Source organism: Corythoichthys intestinalis, chromosome 12, assembly GCF_030265065.1.
Source record: "Corythoichthys intestinalis isolate RoL2023-P3 chromosome 12, ASM3026506v1, whole genome shotgun sequence".
NCBI lineage: Eukaryota > Metazoa > Chordata > Actinopteri > Syngnathiformes > Syngnathidae > Corythoichthys > Corythoichthys intestinalis.
The window spans coordinates 37,117,275-37,128,721 of record NC_080406.1 but is presented as its reverse complement, the minus strand read 5'-3'; the positions used below and the strand labels follow the sequence as shown (position 1 = coordinate 37,128,721).

General features: G+C 41.1%; 1 protein-coding gene across 1 annotated transcript; it reads right to left on the bottom strand.

The window, feature by feature from the left end:
• Window positions 1-1,010: 1,010 nt before the first annotated feature.
• Window positions 1,011-7,472, bottom strand: tmem41aa (transmembrane protein 41aa). The gene is made up of 5 exons (XM_057853439.1): window positions 7,122-7,472; window positions 4,904-5,054; window positions 4,675-4,836; window positions 4,461-4,599; window positions 1,011-1,675 (listed from the first exon to the last, which is right to left on the bottom strand). Exons 1-5 carry the CDS (start codon window positions 7,301-7,303, stop codon window positions 1,452-1,454), a joined length of 858 nt encoding a protein of 285 aa, XP_057709422.1. The 5' UTR covers window positions 7,304-7,472; the 3' UTR covers window positions 1,011-1,451.
• Window positions 7,473-11,447: the final 3,975 nt, after the last annotated feature.

Genomic DNA, 11,447 nt, shown 5'->3' with positions numbered 1-11,447 from the left:
CCCTAACCAGTCAGAACCAGGTAAGTAAAACAATAAATTACGTCCGTCTTCTGCTGCCCTGTGATCTGACCCCGGATTAAGCAGTAGGTAATGGATGGATGGATGGATGGAATAGTACGAGAATGTCGTATTAGTACGTCGGGCTAATGTAACTATATAAGCAGCTACGTACTTTATGTAGCGCGTTGCCGCCTCTGTCAAAATCAACAGATTTAAAAGCATCTTTGCCTTAGAATGTTTTACAAATGAGGAAATCCTTATTTTGCTTCATCTACATGAAATTAAAATTTACACTAATGCTTCGTCGTAGCTCCCAGCTAAGTTACATGTACAGTATATAAAGTGCTTAGCTACTCACAGCTACCTTACCTCTACGTAATATTTGCGAGTTTTTCTCGCTTTCTCATATTTTTGGGTTAAAGCTTCACCTAAAACCAGTGAACGCATGTTCTCCACTGCAAGAGACGCTATCTGTCCAGAACGCTCACGCTTACTGCCTGAAAAGGCAGATATGATAATTTTCCTCAACAAAAATTGTTTCTGATTTAATACTTTACCCGCTACTAATCTGGACTGGGTTTTACAGTTTTTTGTTTGATTTTCTGCACCAGGTTAGCCCATTCGTGAGAGCTCAATAACGTATAAAAATACCTGTAGCATAAGACACACTAAAACATAGGCAAAAGAATGTGTAAATGTTTTCTCTGTGAGCGTTTGAAAAATAAACATCTCCGTGAAAGTGCACTGCTGTAGAAAGAAACTTCAGCGTATTCAATTTCAAACACTGATATTTATATACAAGTTAAAAAGTCGCTGTGAAAAATTCAGTTAATTGAAAGTTCATAAATTTTTTTTTTTTTCAATAATCGAGAAGAAATATAAACTATGCAATTTTATTGACCCTGCTTATTAAAAGAATCATAAAAGAATCGGAATTGAAACGTGGAATCGGAACCGTTCAAATTCAAACGATGCCCAACCCTACTCATAAGTGATCACACAACACAAACTTGTGGTGCATAAATAAATAAACATTTAATAAAAATTTGAAAAATATGACGAGTGAACACCGTGATTACTAAACGTAACTTTTTACAAAAGGTCACTACAAGGCATTCTGGGAATTCCAGCGAGAACAATTTATGTCCACGCTACTACTTCTCCCAACCTGTATAGTGACGGATGCATTCAAAAAACTCTTGGAATTTGGCTTTTAGAATGTAATAGTAAGAATAATTTGAAGGCTTTCTGTTGCCTTTGAGAAATACTGTACATTCACAAAAAGAGGAAAAACATACAAAACTGCTCATTGAAGCAGGAGAGTGTCAATACTGATGTGAGGTAGACATTTAGAACACTTCCTCACACTGTATATGTCCAGTATATCAAGAGTATAGATACGTCACGTACGCCATCGGGTGATCAGTAGGCCAAATAATCCATACAGTGACTTATTGGACCTTCTTATTTGCGGTGAATCCATTGTGCTCGTGCGTCTCGGTCCCTTTGAGACACCGCTGGCTGTAGCAGCGCACTAGCATGCCGGGCAATAGAGCTGTGCACGCGATGGCCAGAAGCTGGGCGAGTCGCTGCCACGAGAACAGATGGTCCAGGGACGACACCTCTGCCAGCATGACGCCCGTCTGGACGCAGATGAAGTTGTAGGGCAGCAGACCTGCAGCACAAGTCAACACGCTGCATTCATACTAAGGTATTTTTATACTCAGCATTACGCTTAATTTTCTTTTTGCAATGTTATAGAGACTTTTTAACTCATTCACTGCCGACCCATGTATACATTAAAGGGAGTTTTTTAAAAAATCGATTATTAGATGCATCGCGATTCGACACGTGACGATTCGATTACGATTCATAAAGGTTAAAAAACGATGATTTTCCCTCATAACTATATGACAGCCACTCGTAGCGGAACAAAATTCAAGACACGTCTGCCCCCCGGACACCTTTAACTGACGCACACACAACGTTATGATGGATGCTACCGGTTACTGAGAGAGAGATTTACTCCTTTTCAAGAGACTGGAAAATAAATTTGTGTATGAGACAGTAGAGCAGGGCGGTAAACCGAAAATTTACCGTTACCGAAATTCTTCACGATGACCGACGTAATTTTGACCATGTCGGTAAATTCGGTAATTTAATAAAAGAAGAAAATATAGTCTTTTCATCCCGCTTTACGCTGTGTTGTTCGGCCATGTTCATTCCCCTTTAAGAAAGCAGACAGTGTGCTTACGTTTGGAGTCACATGGTTTTCAGGAAGCCAATCAAACAGAAGCCCGGTAGGCTAACGATAGCTGCTAACGCTAGCGGCTAACGCTACAAGTAAACGGGATGAAGTCGGGCTTAAGTTAGCTTCGCCAAACTTTCACCCGACATTAAGTAAACTCTTGACGGGTTCCAGATAGGGATGGAAAAACCGAGGCTTTCTGAAGCAATGAACCACTTTTAAGACAATTGCCCTAAATTGAATCACTGTTTGACACACTGCAAGCGCCCCATCTACTGGATAAACAGTGCACGTTTCTTTTTAAAAGTAAAGTTGACAAATTGCCTCACTCAGCATTACATATCTTCAATAGAATTAAGTGGATGTCGTCTATTTCAACCAGGAGATCGTGTCGTCATTAAGTGTGATTTACACAATTAAAGTTGACCTCTTTAAGCCTGTGTCATTGCTTTTGTCTGTGAAGATATGTTCAAAGCAGTATTTCTAATACACGACAGTGCTAGTCTTGTAAGTGGCTCGTCCTAGATGACTGGGAGTAACTATGTATTGTTTATTTTTTGTAAAAATTACAGTACAGTAAGCACAGTGCTTGGGAACAGGAATATTATTTATTGCATACTGTAAGGATTTCCAAAATCATAAGATGTAAATAACTGAGCCGAATAAAAGAAAGGAAAGGTTTGTGAAACATTTTATTTTTTAATTAAGTATCATTTCTGGGGGGCGGGTGGATGTGTCGTATTTGTATCTATTCTAAATATCTAAACGTATGCCACTATCTAGTGTATAACAATGCGGAATGAATTTAATGAAATTCAAGTGATGATATTTTTCAAGTCATACAAGCTGTTATAAATGTTCACACAAGAATTCTTATTGTTTACAAGATTTTTTTTCATAATGTTTAGACTGCATGTGCAATTGTTAAATTGAAAGCTGGTAAATAAATTTAACGAGAAACTGTTAATTTGTATTCCATGCATTGATTCAAATTTTCAAATTATATAACAGTTTGCTTGGGCGAATTTATCGTCATTTATCGTTATCGAGGTAAATCTGCTCAATTTATCGTGATACGTACTTAAGGCCATATCGCCCAGCCCTATGAGACAGGCAGGGAGCCGGCGGTCGCGCTTCTGTGCGCAAGTTATTTTTTCAGCGCGAGAGGGGAAGAGAGATAGTTCGTTGCTCCTTGTCTTTCAAGATGTCCAGCAGTAGTTTCATGTCATGTCATGAGTGTGTTGCTAAGACCCGTGTGCATCAATAAGAAGTGTGTACACGAACCCTTTTGTACTGTTTAGCCTTTATTGTTGTTGTTTTTGAGATGTTAACAGTTAGCGCCGAGCGCTAAGCTAATTAGCTAATTCGCTAACGTGTATTTCATATGCACGTGTAAAACCATGATTAAGTACAGCGGTAACACTACAAACATGCGAAATAATCATTTGTTTCGGATGTACTGTAATTATTTTCTGTATAAAAATTAATGCGGTGTGCAAAAAGTCTTCTGTCAAACTTGAGTCTTGAAAAAGAGGGGGTTGTCTTATAATCAGGGCTGTCTTATATTCGGGCCAATACGGTAAATTGTTACCAAATACCATAACTAGCAATTAATGAAACTACTGGAACAGTTACTGTAAAAATAATTAGCACAGAACATGAATTTTGATTGTTATTTACATCTATAGCGCTGCAATGCATGCTAGGAGGCATGTTGGACCACAACAGTGTTGACAGCAGAGGTTGACTGTCTCCCCCAAGGAAGCGGTGATGGCCAAATGAAGCTTCTTGAAGCAATGATATAGTAGTTCATTTCGTCTTATGACAGTCTTATGAGTCCGCTATCAAATAAAGTGTTACCGGTTTATATCTTTTGGTGTAACTATCCCATAATACAGTGAAAACAGCTGCAGATTATACTCCAGTGCGTCTTATCCCTGAGCAAATGCCGTTTTTTGTTAAATTTGGTGGGCGGCATCTTATAGTCAGGTTTCGCCTTATAGTCTGAAAATTACGGTAATGCTAATGGCATGCTCAAATAAAAATACTATATACATTTAAAAACCTTTTAGGACGTTAAAGCATTCTTTAAAAAGAATTTAGTTTGCTCTTAGGTGTAGTTAATAAGATACGAAATGGAGACGTGTAGGTAGGTAGTCTCGTGTGACAATTGTACATAATGACCTGACAGTCACCAATCTGCCTTGCTTACCAATAAAGACTGAGCAGAAGAAGAAGGAAACAGGGATGTTAACGACTGGCGCAGACATGTTAAGGAACCAGTTGGGCGTCATGGGGAAGAACCTCAAGAAAAGAAGGAAGAAGAACAGGCAGTCCTTGTTGTCCTCCACCTGGAAAGGAAGGACACAGCAACTCAAAAACTCTGCATCTCTAAACCTTTCTCCACCGTAATTCCGTTAATTCACCTTGCTCTGGAGCATGGCCACCTTTTCAGGGAAGAGGTTGACGATGTGGCGTTTACCAAAGGCCTGAGACAGAAGGTAGCACATGGTGGAGCCCACTGTAGTAAGCACACAAGCCAGCAGCAGTCCTTGGCTGAGCCCAAATATGGCACCCGCTAAGATGTTCTTACACAAAACCAAAAGGCTCAGATTTATGCACCGCCAATGGAAAATGTTTATTTTCAGATCTTACCAGGAAGGAGGATCCAGGGATGGCGAAGGACTGCTTGTAAAGGTAAGCACTGCAGAACAGCAACAGCACGTAGGCTGTGTGCTCAGTCTTGTAGAATTGAAGAAGCTCGGATAGCTCTCGCAAATCCTCCAAGTTGGATGGAAACTTCAACCTGAGTAGATCGTACAAGAATGCACGATCAGTCATTGGCTGCCATTGACTGCACTAGACGCCCAATCCATTTGAAGTGGCAGAGGCTGCCACATCTCTCAGGTAACACGTGTTAAATTACATGGGGGGAAAACTAGACAATAAAAGAGCAAGAAATAAAATTATTCTCACAAACTGCTACTGTTAAATATTAACATCTAAAGTTTAGGCAATTAGCTTGTGACAGCGTTATTTTGCAACTAAATACTGTTACTGTAGCAGCTAACCGTAGGCTTAGTCCGTCCAAATTAGAAGTGGACGATAATTATCGGTCCGATAATAGGAATTATGACTTCATACCAATAAATCCGATAACATTATTAATAGGCCCAATAATATATAATATTTTTGGCATGGTGTTGGTGGATTGGGATGTGTGCGTTTCCACTAATGTTTTGCCAGTGCCCAAACTTTTGTTACCGTTCTAGAGGCCATATTTTTCCATCACTGAGTAATCAACCTTACTGTGGCAAATAGCAAATGTTTGCATTTTAGTGTTATGTTTACAAGTTCTTGAGAGGCTTTTTGGTTATTGATAGACTTGTGGCCTATACTACGAACCGAGTTCAACCTCCCCAGAAGTAATCCAGTTTACCATCGGGTAACCGGAGTTGACAAAACCTGGTTGTCTAGTTTGTGGTCAATCGGTGCTACGACGCTGATTATGAGGTTGATTAGTCGAACCTGTGTCAACCCAGTCAGAGTTACTGCGCGTTCACATAAAAGGGGGCGGTGACCAGAGTCAAACACTACTTGTGACGACGGCACGGGCACCTTACTTCACGGAGGAGGAATGCGCGATGATCATGCGGAATTATGAGGAATTAAAATCCACCCTCACCGCGAAATCCAACACCGCTTCGACGAGTAGAGCGCAACGGGTCTGTTGACAGCGAATTTACAGATCGTGTGATTTGTGAATGCGTCAATATGCCAGTTTACTTATGTCCATGAAAAGAAATAAAGCCTGCTGTCAGGACAATAAAATAAGATTTGGGACATTAACAGTAAGAAATAATTGTCACGCATCACCACACGAAACAGGATGATTGTATGTTTAGTCCCCTTGACTGTATGAATACGTATGTTCTTTTTTTTTTAGTTTGGACCTAAAAAATCCAGCCCGACCCGAGCCGAGTCCAATCAATAAACTTGATTTGCAGGCCCGAGGTAAAGAATTCCCTGAGCTGAAAATCTATATCTTTCATGGAGAACATCTTCCGGGTACGCCAGCGGATTCTGGCGGTCCCGAAATACCCGTGCCCTCCGGAGAGAGCCCCTCACAATCCGCGCGCCAATGTCGTATGGGTCGTACAAGTACGCTGTCATTGTCAGGAGGACACGTCCGCGGAGGAGTGCTGTTTAAATAGAGCGTGGTTAATTGGAATCATGATGTTAAGCAAGATCTAACTCTGACACGACCAGGTTTGGCGTGTGGCGTGTGTTGCCATGGCAACACTTCTCGGTTCCAACATATCCACCTTTCGTAGTCTCGCATAGCCGCGAACTTACGTCGCACGTGATAAAGTTACTCTCGAAGTTACCCTGCTAAGCCAGAAAACCGGCTTCGTAGTATAGGCCATTGCTGTCCTTTAATTGCCAGGTTAAGAAAACTGTCTAATGGGCCAAGACCACAAAAGTCTCCTCTCCTGTTGCACCAAATGTTTTATCTGCTGACATAGCACAATACCCGTTTGGTTTATGTTTGTTTTAGTTCAGTGTTCATTGTTCAGTGGAACACATCATCAATAATATTGACTGATTGTGACTCAAATTATATTTATTTGGAAAAATAAATATGGGCACTTTATTTGAAGTCAAAACTGTTCTTGTCTTTGTTTTGTTCATTATAATAATGTTCATGTCATGAAAATTCTGGTTAGGGTTATAAAACATATATATATCGGTTCTCGTATCGATATCGGCCTTGAGGAGCAGGAAATTATCGGTATCGGTTTTTAAAAATGGTTATCGTGCACCCCTAGTCCAAATGCGACGTTCCCTTTAAATTTAATTGAAACGCTCCTACCTGCTGCGAGTGTCCTCGCTGTTCTCAGCGGACATTTCGACCCCCTCGACTGAGGCGGCATGTTGGGTCTCGGTAGCGGTCTGAATGTGTTTCGGCGGTCCGGGAGGCAAGTACAGAGATACTAAATAAAGGTAGACAGTAGCAGCGACGACCACGGAGGCAAGTCCGACGAACGAGCGCATATTCGGACTCTGTAGTCCGCACTCACGTTCCCGTTAGTTAAGCAAGCTAAAACATCCGGGTCACGTGACCGACAGGATGTTATGTCACTTCCACTTTGGAGCCTTTGTATCTGTCCTAAATGAAGTGAAGCTTTGAGCTCTAACTTGTCAATAGACCTGTACTATTGCGACACAAGAAAAGTCGAGTGTACATATGTAGCAAAACAACTGGGTACCTTCATTGACAGACAGGTTCAACCTGATATCACGCGTAAAAAGCTAGATGAAGAGGTGCGCTGTTAACCAACCGGGACGGAAGTCATCGCTTGTCGGCCATTTTGTGTCAGTGCCACTCAATAAACAACATTGTAGTCAATGGACCATATCCATTGAAATAGCCATAAATTGATCAACTTTCAAAGGATTTGGTTTTGCATAAACATCAGAGGTGGAGTACATAAACTGCCAACTCAAAATCATTATATATATTTTTTCCCAGCATCCAGCCTGAATCGTAAACCACGTTAATATGGCTTGTTCCAAACCAAAGCATTTGAAAATCTGTCAAGATTTCACCAATTTAAAGTATTTTAGTAGAGGAAAATCAACTCACATTCACTGAAGGGGAGCCTGATGCTGGCCGCCGGTACCGGACTCAGTCTTCAACTTTTCTAGTTTTATATACAAATATATAATATGTGATGTCTATCGGCGCAGGGTCGACTACCGCATTGTGACGTGACTTAACTGACAGCCCTCGTTAACGCTTTGCCATTCATTCGTTCATTAAAAAAAATGAATACCACTTTTTGACGAGATCTGCCCAATTAAAAAAAAACAAAATAAAACAAAAAAACAGCAATGTTTACTCGTTGGCTGCCATTGACAGCGACAGACGGCCAATCCATTTAAACCGGAAGGGGATGGCACTGGCAGTGAAATTATATAATAATGATATTATCGATCAACATATTTCAGTTATCTTGACGGCAATTGATGTTATTTTGACATCTAAAAGTTACAACTGCTCCATTGACGAACGTTTTTTTTTTTTTTTTTTTTTTCAAAAACGGGGGTGGGGGTGTTAAAAAACAAGTAGGCCTATGAACGGAAATGATACATTTACTTAAATTTATTTCAACATTAGGAGTGTGACAAAATATCGAAATGGTGATATATCGTGATACTTTGTATCCCAAAAGGTTATAGATATGCTCCTGCCAAGAATCGAGATATCGTTTTAAAAAGGTGTCAATGTCTAAAAAAAAAACAAATAAAAAGGAACCAACAAGTTGCTACCAAAATCTTCCACCATAATAGTGTCTCTGTTAACTCTAAGGCTGCATTGACGGTGTACGACGCCCAATCCATTTAGACTGGGAACATTCGTTCATTCGAAACCAGAGCATTCACAGTCATTCTGTCCGATTTTCAGGGCATTTACAGGTCACTTGCGGTTCATTTTATTTATTTATTTATTTTATTTATTTATTTATTTTTCCCCTTCAGGCATGACAAATCCAACATACAGCATTTATATGTGTTTACAATTAATTCAACCCGAAAAGAAAAGGGCTGACGGGAGAAGCCGAAGCTTATTGAAACCCATCCCCAGTATACCATATAGGACGCAAATGCGTCCTTCACCTTCGAGTGTCTGTGAGTCTTTTGGGGCATTTACAGGTTGTTTCCTGTTGCGTTTGAGTCAATGCCTATTCATTGGGGTGATTCCCAGGTCACTTCCTGTTCTATAACTTAAAACAAACAGGAAGTGACCCATAAAATACCCCAAAATCAACAGGAAGTAACTGAAAATCAACAGGTAAATGACCTTGAATGGCCCAAAATTGCCTCATTGTCTGGCATTGGCTACCACTGATGGCTATAGGCGTTCATTCACTGCCAGACTCCCAGTTCAAATGGATTGGACGTCTACTAGTAATAAACTCATTCCAATTCACAGCAGAAGCTTGTTTTTCTGTTTTTTATTTGTTTGTAGAATATCCTAGAATGATTTCCTGACCAATGTATCGATAATTGTTGTATCGCCATATTGTCAGATCATTGTTATTGTGAGCTTTATATTGCAAATCGTATCGTATCGTGAGGTACCAAGAGGTTCCCACTCCTATTCAACATACATGTAAGTGGAATCGTTAACAAATGGGGTGAGACAGTTCTTCATATTGACCACAAGGAGACAGCATAAGACCAAAGTTAAAACACAAATTCAGATGTACTGTACTGTACTGTACTGTACTGCCAGCCCTTCCCAATCAAAATGGGTGGAACGTCTAAAGACGTCAATAAAATCAAGTGCATTTTAAAAGGGATGGCTTTGTATCATTAATCACGTTCAGTATCACAGCAATAGATGTCCAGAGCTTGGAGGGGTGCTGGCGGTGCGACTACATCTGGGCCTCTATCGGGGAACGCTTGGCGGGCCTGAAGGCTGAGTTATGCTTCTGCGCCAAACTTACTCCGTCAAAGCAGACCCAATTTACGTCCCACCACCATAGCCTGATGTGCAGCTCCACAAAATTCTGAGTACGCGTTGCGTCAACGCGTGGTGACGTGACACAAATGGACTGTGATTGGTTTGCTCAGGCTGTTGTTTCCAGTTCAGCGCGAAATCACCGTCATTTACAAACATTCTTTTGCTAACGACCACCTTCGCAACCGTATTTTGCGTTACCTGCGCCTCTACGTTTGTATGATCAACATTTGTTGTTCAGTGTTGATGAGCTGAAGATCTACATTCAAGCGTTTCATTTCCGTTGGCATTGTTGTGTAACTGGAAGAAAACTTGAGGAAGTCAACAGGAGTCCCCCACTACCGTACAAACACAACACCACACCTTCTGTGGCTTGGCGGTACATTACAGAGCAACGCGTTCCCTTGCCGCGGAACTATCGAATGCTGATTAACGCCGTGGTCGCTACGCCATCACTACAATGCAGAAGCATATACTCAGGCTTAAAAAGGGCCCGGATGGGAGAGCGGAGTAGCTAAAATGCATGCTTGATGTTGCACTTGGCTTTAAGGCCAGATTACACCCGATGCGACTGCAGTATGGATCCGCCAAGCACTGTGTTGACTGCGTGCTCCGCAGTACTTGAAAATGGGACAAAACATAACCGGCTGCGGTCCGGCAGCTCCATCCAGTCGTGAGTTCTTGCATGATCGCGCCTGATAATATGACATTAAAAACTTAAAAACACAAACACACGGAGCCTATACTTAACAGAGAAGCAGAGAGAGAGGTGGACTTGATTTGACTGAACATTTTTTCCCCGACTTTTTTTTTCTTTTACCATGTGTTTGTGACACTCGGTCCACGTCAACAACCCGTTCTCTACTATTTAATTACTGTTTAAAATGACATAACTTGCATAACTCGCTGAGCATATTCATACTGGAGCTTATGCTATGGCGTTCCATGCAGATTCCTTTTTAAATTTTGTGACTTTCCACCTCCATAATGAATTGTTCATCATCCATGTTCGCTTGTGTTCAAATTGTGAATAAGCACCTGGCTTGTTGACTGCAGGCCTGGCGCTGCCCATTTTGACGGATGCGTCAGCGGCAAAAATAGAAAATAGCCCAAATCATCCGGCGGGCTCCGGCACATCGGAGATGGTCACCATTCTTGTTATCATTTTGACGCCACGGGGTGAGATCTTGCATGGAGCCCCAGATCGAGGGAGATTATCAGTGGTGTTGTAGGTCTTCCATTTTCTAATAATTGCTCCCACAGTTGATTTCTTTACACCAAGCGTTTTACCTATTGCAGATTCAGTCTTCCCAGCCTGGTGCAGGTCTACAATTTTGTCTCTGGTGTCCTTCAACAGCTCTTTGGTCTTGGCCATAGTGGAATTTGAAGTGTGACTGACTGAGATTGTGGACAGGTGTCTTTTATTCCGATAATGAGTTAAAACAGGTGCCATTAATACAGATAACGGGTGGAACCTCGTTAGACCTTGTTAGAAGAAGTTAGACCTCTTTGAAAGCCGAAAATCTTGCTTGTTTGTAGGTGACCAAATACTTATTTCCCCCTCTAATTTGGAAATAAATTCTTTAAAAATCAAACAATGTGATTTTCTGTTTTTTTTTCTCCACATTCTGTCTCTCATGGTTGAGGTTTACCCATGTTGACAATTACAGG

Excerpts from the sequence above, each read along its gene's own strand:
- tmem41aa (XM_057853439.1), bottom strand. The coding sequence starts at position 7,303 with ATGCGCTCGTTCGTCGGACTTGCCTCCGTGGTCGTCGCTGCTACTGTC. Across the intron at positions 4,837-4,903 it reads TCCCTGGATCCTCCTTCCTG|AACATCTTAGCGGGTGCCAT; the intron begins GTAAGATCTGAA and ends GTTTTGTGTAAG. Across the intron at positions 4,600-4,674 it reads TGGCCATGCTCCAGAGCAAG|GTGGAGGACAACAAGGACTG; the intron begins GTGAATTAACGG and ends CTTCCTTTCCAG.